A 20,449-nucleotide genomic window follows, 5' to 3' on the forward strand; every position below is an offset into this window, starting at 1 on the left:
GGGAAACACATTTCTTAAGAGTTTTCTAACAAAGATATAAAGTCAGTATTTCCCACAAAAAAAAAAAGAAGGCTTAATGAACAATTTTATAGAAAATATTATTTCCTTTCTTATGCTTTTCATAAATCCAAACAAGCCCTAAGACAATACACACTTTCTTTCTTATGCTTGAGAAAGCAATTAGTAAAAAAGGCTAATGATCACTCATTTGAATATATAATTCTCTTCACAGATCAGAAAATGTCATGTCAAATGGATTTCTTTTCTTTTCCTTGGATTCTTGCTCATTAAACATGCTCTTTAAGGATTTTTTCCATAAAAATACCTTTCTTATTACGGACTTAATATTAACAAATTTTTATGGATCCACCCAATCTTCCTTTCTTTTACCTATGAATATTACATTTTGTAATACTCTAATATAAATGGACAAAAAATGACCTAATTATGTAAAAGGGATAAGCATGGTGGGCCATAACAGTCATTGTAGGGTCGTAAAGGCCATTACATATGAAATTGCGCATGGTGGGCCCACGGGTTATATGTGCACGGAAGCTTGTCGAAGGTAAAAGAATAAATGACTATATCCTAGAGGATGTGTGATTAACACCAAATAAAATTTTTTGCCTATTTAACACAATTTACCAATTAAACTAATCAATTCAATTAACACTAAGGCTTCCAAGCCAATAATGCGTCCAATCACATATACTACAAATAATATTCCAATTAGAGCAACTAATCCATAAATGATAGTGTGCTTGTGTGCACTTTATAAGTTAAGTATTTAGCATACAATTCAATTAAAACATTCATATGATTTAACTAATCAAATATATAAGCATGAATAAGAATGTATGTAATTCACAATCGCAAACACAAGCTTGTATAATGGTTCGGTGTCCTTACTCCATTCCAGGAGGACGTACTTTCCTTGAGTGTATCAATATTCACTATCGGAGGTTTTAAATCAGGTTCACCTCTAACCTATACAAGTATATACTCTTGTTAGAAGCCTACACAATAACTTACTCATGTACACACCCGTGTCGGTGGCATACACAAGGATTTACCATGTACACACCTATGTCGGTGGCCTACATAAGTACTTATCATATACACACCCGTGTCGGTGGCCTGTACAAGTACTTACCATGTATACACCCGTGTTGGTGGCCTACACAAGGACTTACACAGGTACTTACCCGTGTTTTGTGATGATATGGTCCTACACAAGAACCTACTCGAGTTTGGTCATAAACTCTACACTCAATCCTACAAAAGAAAGGAGTGTGAATGGAATCTATAATTGACACTTGTCGGATTTAGTCCATTTGTAGCACTTCTTGGGTTGCTTATTCAAAACTCTATCGTGCTTCAATCCGCTCTCCTTTTACTCTCCCGATTATTGATGTTGATGCTTACTAGTGTTTCAGTTCCAAAATTAAAAACCTTACATGCGCTATTCCATTGAGGTGACCAAGGTGATGGGAAGTTGATTGAATCTCCTACAACACATGGGAATATTGTAATCCTAGGGAATTCAGTTACATGGGTCTTCTCGAGGATTTAGACAGAGGATGTACTAATAAGGTTAGGTTTAATCTATAGAAAATAATGGAATTCAAATTTATCTTTTCATTGAAGGTTGGAATCCTTGTTAGAGTGTTAAAGTTCATGAAGATAACTTAAAACTCATGAGATTAAAGACTAGGAATGTAGGATATGAGTGAGGAATCTCTTAAGCCTCTATTGTACCAAAAACACATTCAAAAGCCCAAGAACCAGCCCAAGAACTGAATACCTATATATATATATATATATATATATATATATATATATATATAAGGGCAAAAATCCGTTCTGTCGATCGAGCGATGCTTTTATCGATCGACCAAATCTAGCATATTTCCAGAAAAGCTTATTGGACGTTTTAAGCTGCCCTCGATCGATTGACTAAACATAATTTAGATTTATTTGAAAAGCATGTTGGAGAGTTTTGTCCAAGTTCGATCGATCGAGGGGTTTGATCGATCGATGACCGCTTAGTGGTTGTTGTGTGGGCAATTTGTTTCACAGTAGCCCGAGACCTCTAAAGCCTTTCTAAGCATGTTCAATTTGGGCTCCTAAGGCTAATGAATGATTAACCAAGGTTTTCCTATTAAAGCATGATCGTCTAAAGGTTTGGGATTGTTTTAGGTCAAGGTTTGGATCACCAAGGCACCTTATATACATGTTCTTTACTCATTAATGCTCCATATTTGCTTGTGTTTTTTGCCTTCAATTTCCAAAGGCTCAACCAACTCCCTGACATATGAACTTACGTGATTGACAAACAAGGTACACAAATAAATGCACTAATCATGTAAAGGTAACCATATTAACCGCTACACATTACATGATCATAACAACCGTTACACCTCCTGTAAAGGACGTAACGGCCTTGTAACAGTCCATTATGGGGCCAATACAAGTATTTTCACATTTTTTAATAATAATTTTTTTATTAAATAAAAAAAAAAAACCCACTGCGGCTATTATGGGAGGTTACAACCCGTATTGTAAAGGCGACAATAGTGGCCGTTATGGTCACCATTACTGGTATGAAATTCCTCGAGGGTAGGTGTAAGTAGCGTTTGAAATATCAATATCGCATTAAGTATCACACCCTTGGGATACAGATACATATTAATCATCGCATGAAATATATCGGTTGTATCACCTAATGTATAGTTGTTGTTAAAAACATTGGGAAATTGGTCGAATTTTTCAATGAAACTTCATTGATTGTTAAAAAAGGCATCAATACACACTTATAAAGAATAATTACTAGATCAAGTTACATACATGTTTGATTTTTTGTTCGGAAACAAATATTGCAACTGATTTGCAAAAAATTAAATTTTTTTTTTTTCAATTTTACGCAATTTAGCCCATCTCCTCCAAATCTCGAAATCAAAGCTCCAAGCATGAAAAATCATAGATTTGTAACAATTTGACATTGATTTAACATGATTTACTAAAGAAAAAAATGACCAAAAATTGAAAATGCTCACCGGATTGAACTTGTGGGATATATCCCACCACTAGTGTGTTTTGTATCACACAGGTGGCATGCAAGATATATCATAGGATATATCGACTGAAATCTTCGATACTTGAAACACGGGGTGAAAGTACCTTCAATGCCATGTTCCTATGTTCTTCTGAAGATTAACGTTATCACAAAATATGCCAAACACTAGAATAAGGCCATTCTATAACATTATCATAAAGCCATTTTATTAACCAAAGGAACTCAAACCCCAAACAATCGGTATCCAGTTTTCTCCGCGCCCAACACCGATGAGAATTCAACAGACTTGATTAAGACCAGTAACCAAACAGAAATCCAGTTAAAGGTGCAAAAGGCCCATTGCAACCTTCTTTACAGTCAAAAGATCCCCTCTTAACTTCCAGTGGCAATTTGAATCCTCTGTAGCAAGAGCTTGTCGAAGACAGAGTAGCACTACCATGCAATAACAGAAATTTAGTGATTGTACTATCTTTGCTTAGTAAACCCCCATCAGGCTGGGACTTGATCTCTCCTCTTAGTCCATAGCATGACAAGAGAAAACCCCATCAGGGACATAATCACAACCTGCATATTAAGGTAAATGCAAACAGCGTTCAAGTACCTGCAAGTGTAAAATTGATTCTATAGCCCTTTTCAATCCATTACAGGTAATATGAGTTTTGTTGATTTCATGTACATCTCTCCAAATGCAGGCCCATGTGTGGTCTTTCGCACAGGCACACATAGGCACATGTGCGTGGAGAGGTGCCTGTGGAATCTGCAAAACTCCAGGTGATAAAGAAAAGGATTCTAGGGCAATGAGCCATGTGAGAATATAAGAAAAGCCGATACATTCTGTCACAGAATATATTCAAGATCCCGGGGCATTACCAGAGAATCTTGTTCCAAAGGATATCTTTTTTTTTTTTGAAAGATTTGTTCCAAAGGATATCACAAAATGCAAATTAGAAGACAAGTGAATATTTTCAACGATTTCCATCCAAAAGACAACCCTTAATGCCAGCCGATCTGCTTCCGACAAAAAATTTGCCTTCGCAACTTGCAAGATCAATTTTCCAATAGAGGTGTACATGATGCAACACCTCAAATCATGGGAATCCCAACGTGAATATTTACTTTACAGATCATGCACAAGTTGGATAAGTCAGTTCTAGTTGACAATTCTTCCATATTCCTTTCGTTCCCACCTTCATGGGATATTAGCAACATCCCCAAAGCTTTTAAATAACACTTGGCACAGCCCAGCATTGATCTGGACTGTCCATTCATTCCATGCTACTAGGGACAGGCCATGATGCAAAAATCACACAGATCCGATGATTCTAACCCTTTGAATGTTGCCCATTTTGTTATAACAGTCCATTGCGGGTCCTCGATCTGATGGTTAGCATCATCTAACCAAAGTGTCTTTGGAATTTTAAGCAATCCATGTTGGACCTATTGAGTAGATTTTTCCAGATGATGATTGGACCTTTTTTTCTCTCTGCTTTGATCTTTGCTGTCCACAATTCATGCTATTGATCCAGATGTTAGGATCATCCAATTGGTATGATCTTTGCACCATGGTCTAGCAATGGTGCCATGGAATGGATGGACAATCCAGATCGATTGTCCGTGCCATATGGTGACATTGCCAAACGTCCCCATGAAAAAGGGGATGTTTTAAAAAATGATGTCACAGATGGAGTGGTGTGCTCCCACGTGTGTGTGTGTGTGTGTGTGTGTGTGAAGATGAGGATTTCATGCATGTGGGTATGTGCATGCACTTATAGTGAAAAAAAAGAAAAAGGAACTATATCTATATGACTTGATCACACAAACAGTAGAGGGGAGAACTTTCAAGCTTACAGAAATGGCTGGAGGCACACCCACTAGTGGGTCTTTGAAAAACTTGTTTGCCAATGCAAGAGCTAGGAGACTACTCTGCATTCCTGTGACAGAAGAATCAATCAGATAGCTGAGGGTGTGCTTGGATGTCATTAAATTTGAATTGAGCAGAATGGCCTGCCATTTTAGGCTAGCTTGACAACGCGAAACATGCTCTATACAGGTTCCAGATAAAATGTTTTTATGAACTCAAAGCCGGCGCCAATTAAATAGCACATAATTGCAATTTGTGCCCTATTTTTTTCCAAATGGTGGCTAAATGTTATTATTGAAAGAGAGTCCAGTGGTATTGGAGAAGAGTGAAACCTGTCTCGAAGGAAAGAGTTCTCTGTAGAGCTTTCACATCAGGTGCTTTCTGGAACACAAGCCCAGTGAGAATATACCCAGCAAAAAATGATGAGGCATGGAATCCAATAATAAGCAACAAAATTATGATCCCAAAAGGGGAGAGGACGGCGTCTATGTTTATTGCCAATGGTGAACCAACACAGAGAGCTGTCACAAACACTGAGAGAGGAGGCAACAGTGGCCGGATAGCAGCAGAAATCCGGGGAGAGAACCTTACAGTGCAGAAAAGAGAGGAGACAGGTAAAACATGACATATATAGCATGAGCAATAAACTGTGCAAGAAAATATGAATTCTAGTGGGACAAATTTTCATTGTGGACAAATTAAAAAGGAAAAACAAAAATTGCTGATAGGGAACTCAACGTGATAGCAAGAGGCCAAGCACCATCGCTTGGTAGATAAGTTCACGTTTGGATGCCAAGTGGCCGAAACGCAAGTATCCAGTAAGTTGAAATGCAAAGTGAGGCTAGCCACTCCATTTATCATGAAAAGCTGTAGTTGAATGCATAGAATTGCAATTAAGGGTTTGGTAATCATTATGAATTAAAATGGTGCCACATCTAATATTGACATGGATCATTTAGATCCAGTTAGATTATCCAAACATGTCTTAAAACACAAATCAAACTTCATATTTTGGACACTTCTACCACAAAACATGAACATTTTTTGGATGGTTAAGAGTAAAAAAGAAGGTTAATCTGAACATGGACTGTCATTAAAATCATTTTCATTAACATGGTCGATGAAATCTTGTTGATCAACTACTTGATTAGGCATTATTTTCCAGATCACCTAAGACTTCCTACAACAGAGCCTCAAAAGTTTCTGAAAGGGAGAAGGTGGGGATAGAAGCAGTTACCTGTTCAAAAGGAGGCCTGCAGCAATAGGTACAACTACAATCTGCACGATACTGGACATCATTCCTTTCACATCAACTGGCAACCTCTTGCCAATGAGCAAGAGAGACAACATTGGTGTAACAAGAACTGCTGTGGCAGTCGATAATGATGTCATAACTATGCTTAGAGGGGCCATAGCCGGGTCAGCTAGAAAAGTAGCATAATTTGAAAGCTGCGCCCCACTGACGCAAGACACTAACATGATGCCAGCACCTGATTCATGGGTTCACTCTCAATAAGCTCACATGTTTACATCATTTTAGATAAAGAATAACAGAAGCTAAATTCCCCACCGATAGAAGTTGGAAGACGGAAAGCTGTCACCGAAATGGTACCAAAAAAGTATCCAAGAAGAGGCTTTATGATGAACTGCCCAACATATCCAGCAGTTAGAACTCCAGGTCTATTGATTGCTTCAATGAAATCCTTTGAACTTGAATTAACCCCAACAGCAAACATCAAAAATCCCAGTGCTGGGGCATAATACCTGAAAAAGTTTCCAAACGAAAAATCAACTCAATTTAGTGTAAGAATAACTTTTTTTCTGCTCCTAAGCATGGGGCATCAATTAATTCAAATCAATTTGGCCTTAGAATGCACTGAGCAAAATGTTCAGACCAGCATTCTGCATGTGAGCATCTTGACATGCTATATTACTTAAATTTGAAATGTATGTATGCAAGTACGTACATACGTATGTTGTATCGAAGCCATGCACCATTGTGGGTATAGTACTTCTTTGAGCTCCACATGAGAGTATTTTCAAGGTTCAAAATATCAGCACCAGTAGCCATATCAGCTCACGAAGAAACCAACACGTATCAGTGCATGTCAGCTGTATAATGACCATAATGGTATTGGTTGTATTGACGACTGCAACGGCCGGATTGGTATGATGTTTTTTTAAAGTCAAAATATCTGAGAAATATCAGATAAATCAAAAAAAATGGAAAATGCTTATCATTATATTCATTTCTTGTTTACAGTGTGTTTTTAAGCATGTACAGTCCATGTTAGGATGTGGCCTGTTGCAGCGAGTTTGTCCATTCAGTAATGCCGAATTTTGACTTTTTTTCAACAGTGGAGTTCATGCCTAACTGCATGATTGAAGTTACAGTTTTCTGCAGCTATACTTTGTCCAAGCATCCAAGTTTATCTTAACAAATTGAACATGGATCTCCCTATCTATCATAAGTTCATAGCAAAAGGAACCAATGAATGGAATTGTAAACGTAGATAAAAACAATAGATCGCACATAGTGAACAAGGGTTTGTGTTGTTTATATAGGGAAAAATCCATAACCTGGTTGTGAACCATGTGAAAGAAGGTGGAAAGATAAGAGCCAACAATGTGCTTGCAAGGACTACATGAGGAATAATAGAGTTGGCGCCCATCAGAATCTTCGTAATATCGATCTCATTATGTGCAATCTCCTGAATCAAACAAAACACAAACAAAATGATAGCTAAAATCAATATGGGCATGGAATTTATAATCATTACACATAGATCAATGCCAATAATCTGACATAAGCTTTCCATGCTCGGGAAAAAAAGAAGATCAATTGAGACTGTTATGCTAGTTCACATTATTTTAATGTTTTAATTGAGAGCATTGCATATGCCTGTGCAATCAACAGATATGGATTAACAATGAAAGGGTACTTATCCTTCTCTTCATATTGTTGAATAGAGAAGTTTGATCGAGAAGATAGCAAGGACTCAGGCATTCCAAAAACATAAGGGTAAAAATCTTGTTTTACTTCCTTTCAAAAACATCTTTTTAACTCTTCTTCTTCTTCTTTTTTGAACATTTAAGAGCCTGGAACCCACAGAGAATCAAAACAGAGAAATGCCCAGGAAAGCAGACATCCATAACCAGCTCCACTGCTCCAGCTGGGTACAATCTTTTTTATTTTACTTCAGATTTTTACAGGCTTAAGAAAAACGTCAACCTTTTTTTTGGTCGGGATGGAAGGATAGGTTTAACCTTTTCTTTATCCCCACCAATTGCATAGTTTTTTTTTCTATTTACATATTAACGAGGGAGACATGTGAGGGTGTTATTACAAGAGTGAGAACAGCTTGTGGTGAGAATGAAGAGTTCCTAGTAGCATTGCACCTTTTTTTTTTTTTTTTTTCAATTTACCATATTAATGAGGGCGATATATGAGGTCGTTGTTACAAGAGTGCCAACAGCTTGTAGCAAGAATGAAGAGTTTCTAGTTGCAGTGGTTCTTCTTTAGGGATCGGCATAAAGCCCTTACCATTTTGCATTGTTCAAACTTCAAAACAACTTTGTTGTTGTGGTGTTGTCCTTTTTGTGACTAATTTGCTATGACCTCCATGACCTCAAGACCGCAACCCTTGTGAACCAACCACTTGGGTATGAAGCATGTCCCTCAAACTAAGCCATCAAAAAGATTATAGATAATATTATCCAGTTCAATCTATCATTACCCTGAAACATCTAGAGATCTGAACATGGGAAGCAGAACACCCCCACATGCTTAAGTATGTAGACCTGGATTTCAACAATTTAGAATTTGAAAATGCTATTTGTTCTAATGTTGCTTGCGAATGCTAAATACCCACCATGGTATTGCAAACATCTGTGTGAATTTGAGACTAAGATAATGAGCTCAACATAGTGATTGTAAATTAGCTACAAATGCATAGCATCTATACATCTATAGGCCATAGATATAACCACCAGCCAGTGCCAAGCAAAGGCAAAGGAGAAGGGTTGATATCGGTTGGGCAGCAGGTCATAGAACCTTCAGCAAGCAATTGTGAGAATCATTGTTGTCATGTGCGACCGCATATGCGCATATCCATATGCAGATCACATATGCGATCATGGCATATGTGATCTAGCACATATGCGACCACATATGTGGCATATTCGAAAATATGCAATTGCATATGTGATGTATGTGATCACATACAGCATGTGCGATCGCATATTGGCCAATGGTTGGCACATTATTTTATTTTTTATTTTTGTAAAAACCAATTTTGTCTATAAGAAGGCTTCTAAACCTCCATCATTTGCAATATTCTTACTCCAAAACTCTTTTACTCTCTTCTCTTACATTTCTTAATTCCAAGTGATTTTAATCTCTCTCTCTCTCTGAAGTTGGAAGATCAAGATTCAAGCATTTGATGTTTAATTGATTTTATTTCTGTCAAATATATTTTAAATATGTAAAATTAGTTATTATTAACTTAGGAAATTTACCCTTAATTTCTTCTTCTTCTTTTTTACAACTTGTCTAAACTTTTCCATTTTTTTTGATTTTTTTTTTTCAAAAATTAAAATAAAAATGCGGTCGCATATGCGATTGTGCGATCGCATATGCACATAGGCATATGCGATCGAACATGATCGCATATGTGATTCGACAACATTGGTGAGAATGCCTATTTCAAATATAATTGGTGAGATAGGATTCATAAAACCAACCACAAATACCTAGGACAAGACTATGATGATGGTGGTGGTGATTTTTTTTTTGGGCAAATGGTGGTGATGATTGTTGAACATGGTCTTGCCAAAGTTATCGCAGCTAAGTCCTTTGGACACATCACTGTCATGATTTTACATCCACAGCGAGGCTTGCCTGACGGACAGCTCAGATCTCATATCCCTGTTCGACACACGTGTAGGTGGACAAAGGATATAGGGGATGCACACGTAGGTGTCATAACCTCTCAAAATGATTTGTTGTATATACTTTCCAAAATAATTAGGTTGATTCGGGTGAAAGCCTCATTGCCGAAAATGTCATTAGAGACACCACCTAATAACAGAGCAATCGATCTTGCCCGATCAGAAGGACCACTTCTCACAAGTAAACCCTGAACCATACACCATGTCCAGGTCCATAAAAGTCTGTATAAGTCCATCTAAATCAGTCTCAATCCAATCCAAACAAACCCAAATCCTAATCGGAACCATTCAAAGTCTAAAATAAGGTCAAATTAGCCACTTCGCAAAAGCGGAAATTCAAAATCTATCCCCACTGCTCCCCCAAAAGATGTCAGGTGTCCTCGTAATCAATGGCCAAGCAGTCAAGGTGTCAAGATCCGATCAAAGATTAAGAGCGAAAATTGAATTTTTGCTTCTAACGACGACCCGGTTATGACATCATTTCCCTAGTTTTCCATATTTCCTATCATTACCCCTTAACATTAGCCACTTTCAAGGCTTGTTATAAAAATAAAAATAAAAATAAAACCATTTTAAAAAAAAAAAAAAAAAAACTTTACATTACCACCCACCAACATCAAATAAAATTACAAGTCTTACACAACTCAATGAGCAAGGTATTCCATGTCGGTAATGGTGGCCGTAACAACTATCACCGTTACCGATATGAGTATCGCCCGTAACGGCTGATACGGGGCGTAACAACTGTTATGACCCCCATAACAGTTGAAAAAAAAAATGCTGGAAAATTTCTATAAAAAATATTTTTTAAAAATCCAAAATAATGTAAATATTCCAAATATATATTCATTTTTTGTTTTGAACATGTTTATGGTAGCGTAACAGTCCACTGTTTGGTGAGAGTGTTGTGTCTGGTAGTCTAGTAAATTTACGAACATGGTTATGTGTCTCCAATATTTATACATCACAATCAAGCATTAGAACTAGGGGAAAAAAAAAGGGGGGGCATAAATACCATTTTTTCTATTTTTTGAAAAATGACCCTCGAAGCTTCTATTCATACAAATCGTTTCAATATACGGTTTTAATCCTAAAAAATATAGTAAGAGTGGTCGAAATCTATTGTTGAATAATCTAGGAAAGTTTTTGGAATACGAAAAGTGGAAAATGATGGGAAAAATATATTTAAATAGAAAGAAAAAAGTGGTCGTTTTTTACTGTTATGGGGATAACAGTTGTTATGCCCCATAACAGTCATTACAATCCCTGTAACGGCCGATACAATCCCAAAAAATCAATTGTCCCATTTCACCCCCATATCGGGTAACGGACATATCCGTTACCTATGCGTATCGGCCTTTACGGTTGTATCATAACGGAAACGAAACACCTTGTCAATGGTAAGATGTCATGTGTCCTTGAGCTCCAAGCCCTGGTAGAGGGAACCTTAGAAAAAAGGATGAGTCTCCCCTCTCTTCGAAGACGGACCAACCCAGGTTCTAAGTAAGGAAGGAATAGGGTGAGTCTCCCCTCTCCTGAGGTCTTTCCGTCAATGGTCCTTTCAATTCTAAGTGAGGAAGCTTTGAGGAGTAAGGTGAGAGTCTCCCCTCTTCCGAGGTCTTTTCCTCCCCCAAACTCCGTGTGAGAGGGTCCTAAGAGTAGGGCACGGATCGAAGAGCTCCAGTTATCTTCTCTAATCGAGAATTGCTAATATTCTTCGTTCCCCGTTCACCTCTAATGAGGGTCCATCATCTTACGATCGAGGATTTTGCAAAGTGGTTTTGGAGATTTAAGAGCTTCGATCATCTCCTCTCTACCAAAGGACTGTTAAAGTTCTTTCCTCCTCTCACATCTCTAGGCCGTTTTCCTTTAAATTGTCTTTTGCTTACTACTTGCTACATTTCCCTTCTCATATATCCCCTTGTTGTTTTGTTTTATTTCTTATTATGTTCACTCATTTATTTTTAAGTAATAATTTAGAGCAAAAATTCCAATAATCCTAAATCTGATAAAGTAAAAAAACATACATTTGAATGGGCAAAGAAAGGTGCCTCACACTTTCCTTCTTCATAACCGAGGCTCTTATTCGGAATCTGCGGACGCTGACCACATAGTGTTATTCAATCCAAAGCACTCTTGATCCTCGGGTCATAGTGGTTCTATGGCATCTAGCCTACCGTAGATTCGAAGAATTTGGCTAGTGGTGAATCCTCAAAAAAAAAAAATCATCCTTTTGTTACACACCCTTTGGATGCGTTTTGCCAATTTGTTCAATAGTCATAAATATCTAGTATATATAAAGTGAGTAGCATCAATTAATCAGAGAAGGGCATAAGCTTTTAATTTTAAATGGAAAATGGGATGTGCCTGACCCTTCAACCAAGGGCATTTTTGGTCATTTCAATTCTTTCATGTGAGTTGTCCACTCCCATGTGTTGTCCTCATTGCGTGTAGCCTGCATGGACAACGTCGTATTAGGAAGCCTGTGCAACAAATGTTTTGTGAGGCCCCTCATGATGAATGTGTGAAATCCACCCTGTATATTGCACCAGTTCATTCTAGGGCATCAACCTAGAAATGAGGCAAATCTAAAGCTTAAGAGGGCAAACAAATGCGCGCACACCCCCCCCCCCCCCCCCGCTCTCTCTCTCTCTCTCTCTCTCTCTCTCTCTCTCTCTCTCTCTGTGTGGCATGCACATGCAGCCGCACTTTCCCTCCATCTCTCTCTCCCCTACTCCCTCTGCGTGAGTTGCAAGCTTGCACGTCCCGTGCCCCCTAGTTCCCATAATGCGAACAAACGTGTTCTCATTTCAAATGAAGGACATAGGTGAAACCATCTGCATATTGAGTAAATCATCTGCAACAAATCAAACAGCGCAAGCCCGCATCAAGCAAAGGGTCTGAGTTACATCCTTTGTGGCCGGATAACAGTTGCTTGCCGAAGTCATCCACCGTGCATGTGGCATACATGCACCGTCCATCCAAATCGTGGGCCCTCTCATGGTTGGAGCATAACACAAAGAACCACTGATTAGTTGTCTTCGTGGTCTGATTTTACCCTGATGAATTTGAACCACCAACCATTTTCTCTCTAACCGTCAGATCGATGGTCGTAACTGAACAGTTCCAACCCATCAGTGAGCTCTCCCAGCTATGCTCCATACACAGTCCTGAAATTTGAACTGTCCAGCGTGCACATATCCCACAAGTACGTTAGCTGAGGTGCAGCACCGTGAGGTATCTGTTGCTGAATTTCAACTCAACAATCAGTCTAATACTAAAATCGCATCAAATTCTTGCTGAAGTAGAAATAGCACTGTATTCAAAAATGAAAATTAGCAGCAGGGGAAAAGGGGAGAAGCTGAAAATCGATTAGCGCATTTCCACTATTTCAGAAACATCTTCAACCCCAATTCAAGTACGAAACTAATAGCCAAAAATAAAAATAATAATAATAATAATAATAATCTCGAAAAGAGAAACACCTGAATCGAGCCAAAAGCTTCTTCCTGAACCTGATCTGGCTCGAAAGAATTGGAAACGTTCTCCGGAACACATTTCCTGGCGGAAATTCTAGAACTTTCCACTGTTACACGAGAAATTACTAAAAAGTTCAGTCATCGAAGCAGAAAAATCAAGATATAAAACGAAGAACGGAAAAGGAAAGATAAAAATAAATAAATAAATAAATAACTCACAATGAAGAGAGAGAGAGGGAGATCTTGGAAAGGTTGAAGTGAGGAGATGGTGTTTTGTCGGCAATGGAGGAAAGGAGAATTTGCGTTTTGGGAGATGATATGAGAGCGACGAAAGGAGCGGCCTTGGGCAGCGCTGAGAGAGCGGAGCGCTGGTATTCATTGAGTACATATTACAAACATCTACAAGGGACTACCGATATTTACAAGGGATCTGTCATGGCTGGAATTGCTGGAGCTTTTTAAAAAAACTCATACGCCAGGAGAAATGCTCCACACAACTAGCTGGGCATTAAATTGGTCAACTAGCTGGGCATTAAATTGGGAAAAAAGCTTCTGTTGTTAATTATGTATACTATATCCTACTTAATAAAGATAATAAAGATAATACACATATTAAAGTTATGAACCGTTTATCAAATGGCCCGCTAATTAGATATTATTTATAATAAAAAATTATTGAAAGATACATATTTCTTTACCTACAGGTGCAAGTAAAATCTGGACCTTTGTAATGCATTTTTAATTATCAAAATTTCTCCTATAACTATTTTAACTACTAAATATAAAATAAATTTATTTTTTTTTACACAACATAATTGTTCAATGGACTAGATCCCTTATATATTTGATCCATTATCTGAATAAAATACCCTTATACAACTCCAAATTATAATCCCTCTTATTGAAAAGGTAGTCTCTCTCTCTCCGTTCAATTAGTACTTTCACTGTTGATGTTCTAAACTCATCCAACAATAACAGTGTTGGGATCCATTACTACTTTGAGGGCCTAAAAATTATACTTAAAAGCAAAAATTATGCTTGAGTTTTTATTTATATTGGTAAATGTCTGTAACACACCATATAATCAAAGTGGATTTTACGTGCAAGTCAATGTGGGCTCACCCTAAGCCACCCCCTATTAGTCGCATGGCTGGCGTGCAGCCTTTGCATTCCCACGCAAAGTAAGACGTGAATCCAGCCACTAGTCTGTGTCAGGCGAATGATGATGTGATCTATAGCAAACGGTGTGCCTCTCCTTGATTTATGTGTAAAATCTACTATGACCGTAAGGTGTGCCATGGAATGGTAACTATAAGGTGTGTGTGTGTATATATAATCGGTAACTTTTATGGTTCAGGTAGGTTGTACAGGTGAAAATAAGTATACAGGAAGACAGTCACCATCCAAACTTTCTTATTAGATATGGCACACAAATCATGCATGGCCCTCATATTTGGTGCAAATATATAACTTATCAAAATAAATTTAATAGTTGGAGTGGATTTCACATAAACATTATGATCGGCCCAGTAAAAAATTAATGGTAGACATCCTATCAAAGTTGTTTTATTTTTTGTGGCCTACCTAAATTGCATGACAACCTGAATTTTGGGATTTAGACATAGTTATATCTGACTTAATTGATTGTCAGAGTGGATTGTCCATAGGCGTCACCATTGGCCTCATAAAAATCAAGGGTTGGCATCCACCTTTTCTATCCTCTCTTGGTTTGGCCTACTTGATTACAAATCTACTTGTATTTTTAGCCCTGTAACTCTATCATTCCTACTATTCACGCAATGGTTGTATATGGATGGGACGCCAAGCCCACATCTCCCCAGTGAGTGAGTAATAAATGATGGTGAGAGAGTACTAAATGTAGGGAGAGAAAGTGAGAGCATAGCCTTGTTTACGGACTTTTCTAGCTATATTTTAGGAGTTTTACATATGTAGTGCATCAGTCCAATAAGCTACATGTGTGATATATCTGATCTGTTTATCAAGTACAACACCTAATGATAAAATGATAAGCCAATTTTTTTCTCTTTTAATCAATAGTTGATTAGAATACAACTCTTTTAGGAGAAATTTGGAATGGTTAAAAATGTATTATATTAATTTAAATTTAACTTCCATATGTAATTTAAATAACTAGTATATTTTAATACATTTTTGAAAATAACATTCAAATAATGAGTCCTATTTGTTGAACGGAGAGGATCTTTAATACTTATTATCATCTGACTTGAGTAGGACATTATATTACATCATCTATCTATTACAAGGAGGCATTACATGTGAATAAAAAAGGCGTTCTTGTCATTCTTGCCATTTAATGCACAGGTAATTAGACCAAATCGAAAGGTCCAACTAATCGTGTGAGAGAGCATTTCTCTTACGCCAAAACACCCTTTTTATATTGAGTTTTTTTTTGTAAATACGTCCAAGGCTTGGTGGGGGCGCAGATTAGGTACTACCCGGCCAACGTGCTGTATGAATTTTATCTACGCTGTTCATCCATTTTTACATATTATTATAGATAATGATCCTTAAAATAGAAAATATCTAAGGCTCAAATAGACCACAAACTGGGGGTTAAATTTCTACTGTTAAAATTTTCTTAGGGATCATAGAAGTTTTGGATCAAGATGATTATATATATATATATATATATATATATATATATATATATATATATATATATATATATATATATATATATATATATATATATATTACTTCATATAAGTGTATAAGTGTATACGACCATATCAACAGGTTGGATACACCTGAGATGATTTCATTGGTGGTGATCATGTAAGTGTATATGACCATATCCTTAGCACCGCTACTTCTTGTGACGCGGTCCACTTGAAAATTGGATCTGCTCTATTTTTGGTTAAATACTCTAAAATAATTCGGAAAAATGGATGGACGTTGTGGATAAAATTCATACATTACGGTAGGGGTGTACACGAACCAAGTTAGCTTGGTTAGCTTGCTCGACGACTCGAAAAAGCTCGATTCGACTCGGTTCAAAGCTGAGTTCAAGCTGAGTCAAGCTGATTTTTTGAGCTCGAAAATGAGTTCGAGCTGGCCCCAGCTTGACTCGACTCGGATCAAATCCAGCTCGAATCGAACTCGGATCAAACTAGTTTGGTGACTCGGTTGCTTTGATATTGATGTTGCTCACCAAGTGTTTGATGAAATGACTCAAGTGTGGCCGATGGCGTGGCTAGTGGCAAGGAAGGTATGTACATGAAATAAATACCCTTTTTTCTTAGTTTTTATATTGCTTAGAAGGTGTTTGATAAAATATCTTGAAAACCATTATTGTTATTTCCCATACAATGGGATTTTGAAGGTGCAGTACAGGTGTTTGTGGAAATGCTACACAGGTGAACTTAGCTCGATCTTGGCTTGAACTGGTTCGAGTTACTGACCGAACTGAGCTGAGCTGGCCAGTCAGGCTCGAGGACTGAGCCAAGCCGAGTTCGAGCTGAGGTCAGCTAGCGGCCGAGCCGAGTCGAGCTGAGGCCGGCTTAACTAGGTTCGACTCAATGTACATCCCTACATCACGGTTGCCCCTCAGTTAACCTTGGAGCCTCCACTTGTACCGAGCTCCGAACAAGCGAAGGTTGACACAGAGTCCTACCCCACCCGTCTCCAGCTGGGAATGGTTAGGAGGTTTGAGTGGCCATTGTGATGTATGGGTCTTATCCACAAATGCAGATTGCGTCCTACTCCCGCCTGGACGGTAATCCGTCTGTGCAGGGCTTTGTGGGGCCCATCGTGATATAAGTGTTTTATCCACACGGTTCATCACTTTTTTCAGATCATTTAAAGGTATGATACTAAAAATGAAGCAGGTCCACAACTCCAGTGGATCACACTAAAAGAAGCTGCAGTGATAATGACACCCATTGTTGAAAACTTTCTAAGGGCCACCGTGATGTTTTTTGACCATCCAACCTATTAATAAGGTTATGTAGACTTGGATGAAGTGAAAAAATAAATATCAGCTTGATCCGCAACTTCTCCATTTCCCAAGAAGTTCAATACCCACTTTTTGGTCCACTTAAGCCATGTAACTGCCTCATTGTTTGGCTCATACCTTAAATGATTTGATAAAAACGATGAACGGCGTGGATAAAACACTTACATCAAGGTGGGCCCAATAGAGCCCTGCCTGGACAAAGGTAGGACACAATCCGCATCCCTCATCCACATTGTCCATCCATTTTTATTTTTATTTTTCGTATCATTTTAGCATATAAGCCCAAAAATAAGTCAAATCCGGTGTTTAAGTGAACTATGAAATGGGATTAAACTTCCGCCGCTGAAAACTTCGCAGGAGCTACAAAAGTTTTGGATGGAGCTGATATTTGTGTTTTCTTTTCACCAAGGTGTATGTAACTTTATGAATAGGTTGGATGGTAAATAAACATTACAGTGGGCCCTAAAAAGTTTCAACGTTTAGAATCATTATCACTGGTTCTTCCTATGGTGTTGTCCACTTGAGCCTTAGATCTGCCTCATTTTTTGGATTGTATTTTAAAATGATTGAAAAAAATAAAATAAAATATTGATAGACAGTGTGAATAAGACCCATATATCACGGTGGCCACTCAAAGCACCTGCCCGTTCTCAGCTGGAGACTGCAGGGTAGGACGCATCCGCGCTTGGTGGAGAGTCCAAAAAGCATGGAAGCAGATTGGCTGGTTTACCAGTACCACCGAAGCGGATTGGCAGATCACCCCGGCTTAGTAAGCTCTTAGCGTGTTTGTTGGGCCCATTGTGAATGTTCATAGTTTATCCACATTATCCATGTGTTTTTCCAGTTCATTTTAGGAGTTGAGACCAAAATTTAAATATATCGAAAGCTTAAGTGGACCATACCACAAGAAACAGTGAAAGTATTGATTTCCACCATTGAAACATTCTTAAGGCTCACGGTAGTTTTTATTTGTCATCCAACCAGTTCATAGGATCGTAGAGACATGGGTGAAGGGAAAACACAAATATCATCTTGATCTAAAACTCATGTGGTCCTAAAGAACTTTTCAACAGTAGATGTTTAATTCACGCTCTTTCCTGTGGTGTGTTCCGATTGAGTTTTTGATGTCCTTCAATTTTGGGCAAAACCCAAATTATCCGGTTAAATGAATGCATGAATGACGGTATGCCCCGTGGGGTTTACTCAGTATGCTAAGCCTTCTGAGCTACTCATTATGATATATAGGTACGTGTCGTGCCAAGACGATTGCTACGCTCCTCGAGCTCAGAGTTGTACTAACGGTTCAAAGGAGATCAAAGTTACATGGACCCACAATGATGTATTTATTATATCCATGCCAATCATCTATTTTTCGAGATCATTTTAGAGCACTATCCAAAAAATTAATTATATCCAAAGATTAACTGGACCACATTACAAATAGCAGTGGGGATAATGATTTTCACCGTTAAAAAATTCAAAAGGCCCACCATAACATTTATTTTCTATCAAATCTGTTCATAGGGTAACAAAGACCTAAATGAAGAAGAAAAACAAATTTCATATTGATCCAAGACTTCTATGACCCTAAAAGAGTTTCAATAATAGATGTACAATCCTCCCTGCTTTTTATAGTGCAGTCCTCTTGATAATTAGATATATCTTATTTTTCGCCTCAAGCCTTAAGAAGAGGTCCGCATAATGGAATGATGATTTGCATACAACACATACCTCATGATTATATCTACCGAATTTGCCAACGTCAGTACACCAGCTATATAGTGGTTGTATGATATACCAGCCAATCCGTTAATTTCTGTGGGTCACATCATAAGTTATGTCCTCTTCACAAGGGTTGAACTAAAAATGAAATAGATCCAAAGGTTAAAAGTAGACTATCGTACACTGCAAAGCAGCGGTAGATTGAACCTCTACCATTGAAACCCTCACAGATGTTAGGGAAGTTTATCGGTATGATATTTGTTTTTCCTCTTCTCCAAGGTACCAGATACCTTATGAAGAGATCGGATGGAAAATAAGAGTTATTGTGATCGGTATTGACAATATTTTAATTTTGAGCTTTGATTATGACCTACTTGTTTTGGCTCATGCTCTAAAATAATATCGTCAAATGAATGAATAGGTACATATAATAAATATATCATCACGTGACACATGTTACTTCGATCTCTTTGAACTGTTCTTACCACTGGGAGCTCAAACAGCGATTGCCTTTGCACGACACGTACCCACACCAAGCAGGTAGGTGGTGTGCAGTACACCAGCCAATCTGCTTTCAAAAATCATTTCCATGTAAATACTTACTTTTTACACTCAAAATACATTTTTTATATTCTTATGGAACAAAAATGCGCTGCACTTTCTTTTACCGCTGCACTCCAGCTAACTTCTGTGTTATCAATGCACTCCAACAATCGCGTGTTCTTTAATTTGCAACAAATCTTTGTTAATCTTTTGTACTTTTTTGACAACTTTTTCTAGCAAGAGATTAAATCTTTAATAAAAATAAAATAAAATTAGAGTTCTTTTACTTCTTTTAATTACTTATTATATTGAAATAAGTTTTTTTTTTTTAAAAGATGAAAATTTATTGCAAAATGCCCACTTGTATAAGGTAGGTTCTTCTTTTTCCATTAAAAAAATATGGAGGAAAAGAAAAAAAAAAAAAAAAAACTATGAGGTTGGAAGATGGGTTATTCTTTCTTTGAATATGTTTTAATGGGTCTGCTTGTAAAGAAACCAACAAAGGGAGACAAGATCAAAACTTTACTTTTAGAAGATAAGTTCTTCTTTTCCAAAAATTATTGCTTAAATGGCTTTGCTGTCTATAATATAAACTTTGGGTTCACTTTTAAAAAGTCAGACAATTTCTAAATGAAATGATTCCAATGTCATTTAAAGGTTCACCAAATTATCTTTCTAATTAGTTATAAATCACCCCAATCCAATATTTAATGAAAGAGTTACGAGCATTTTCATGGAATCATACAATGCTAAAATAAACCCACAACATAATCTATATAGAATTGTGATTATAAGTTTAGGCCCACTTTTGAAATGCCAAA

The 20,449-nt window shown here is 37.5% G+C and overlaps 1 protein-coding gene and 1 long non-coding RNA gene across 4 annotated transcripts; both read right to left on the reverse strand.

Moving 5' to 3' along the window:
• Positions 1 to 3,058: 3,058 nt before the first annotated feature.
• Positions 3,059 to 13,838, reverse strand: LOC131232978 (probable sodium/metabolite cotransporter BASS5, chloroplastic). Of its 3 annotated transcripts, XM_058229520.1 has the most exons (8): positions 13,586 to 13,838; positions 13,373 to 13,473; positions 7,518 to 7,648; positions 6,508 to 6,701; positions 6,175 to 6,427; positions 5,270 to 5,523; positions 4,925 to 5,007; positions 3,059 to 3,640 (listed from the first exon to the last, which is right to left on the reverse strand). In XM_058229520.1, exons 1-8 carry the CDS (start codon positions 13,752 to 13,754, stop codon positions 3,566 to 3,568), a joined length of 1,260 nt encoding a protein of 419 aa, XP_058085503.1. In that variant the 5' UTR covers positions 13,755 to 13,838; the 3' UTR covers positions 3,059 to 3,565. The 3 variants fall into 3 exon arrangements, with proteins under 3 accessions (XP_058085503.1, XP_058085504.1, XP_058085505.1); XM_058229521.1 differs by lacking the exons at positions 7,518 to 7,648; positions 13,373 to 13,473; positions 13,586 to 13,838 and adding an exon at positions 6,905 to 7,132; XM_058229522.1 differs by lacking the exons at positions 7,518 to 7,648; positions 13,373 to 13,473; positions 13,586 to 13,838 and adding an exon at positions 6,909 to 7,086.
• LOC131232979 (uncharacterized) lies at positions 12,609 to 13,339 on the reverse strand. Its single transcript, XR_009165011.1, has 2 exons — positions 12,969 to 13,339; positions 12,609 to 12,882 (listed from the first exon to the last, which is right to left on the reverse strand). It is a non-coding gene; the product is annotated as an uncharacterized LOC131232979 (long non-coding RNA).
• Positions 13,839 to 20,449: the final 6,611 nt, after the last annotated feature.

Source organism: Magnolia sinica, chromosome 18 (genome assembly GCF_029962835.1).
Source record: "Magnolia sinica isolate HGM2019 chromosome 18, MsV1, whole genome shotgun sequence".
NCBI lineage: Eukaryota > Viridiplantae > Streptophyta > Magnoliopsida > Magnoliales > Magnoliaceae > Magnolia > Magnolia sinica.

Coding starts and splice junctions, on each gene's coding strand:
- LOC131232978 (XM_058229520.1), bottom strand. CDS start 13,754: ATGTACTCAATGAATACCAGCGCTCCGCTCTCTCAGCGCTGCCCAAGG. Junction 6,428..6,507: donor CCGTCTTCCAACTTCTATCG/GTGGGGAATTTA, acceptor CCCATGAATCAG/GTGCTGGCATCATGTTAGTG. Junction 3,641..4,924: donor GTGTGCCTCCAGCCATTTCT/GTAAGCTTGAAA, acceptor CTTAATATGCAG/GTTGTGATTATGTCCCTGAT.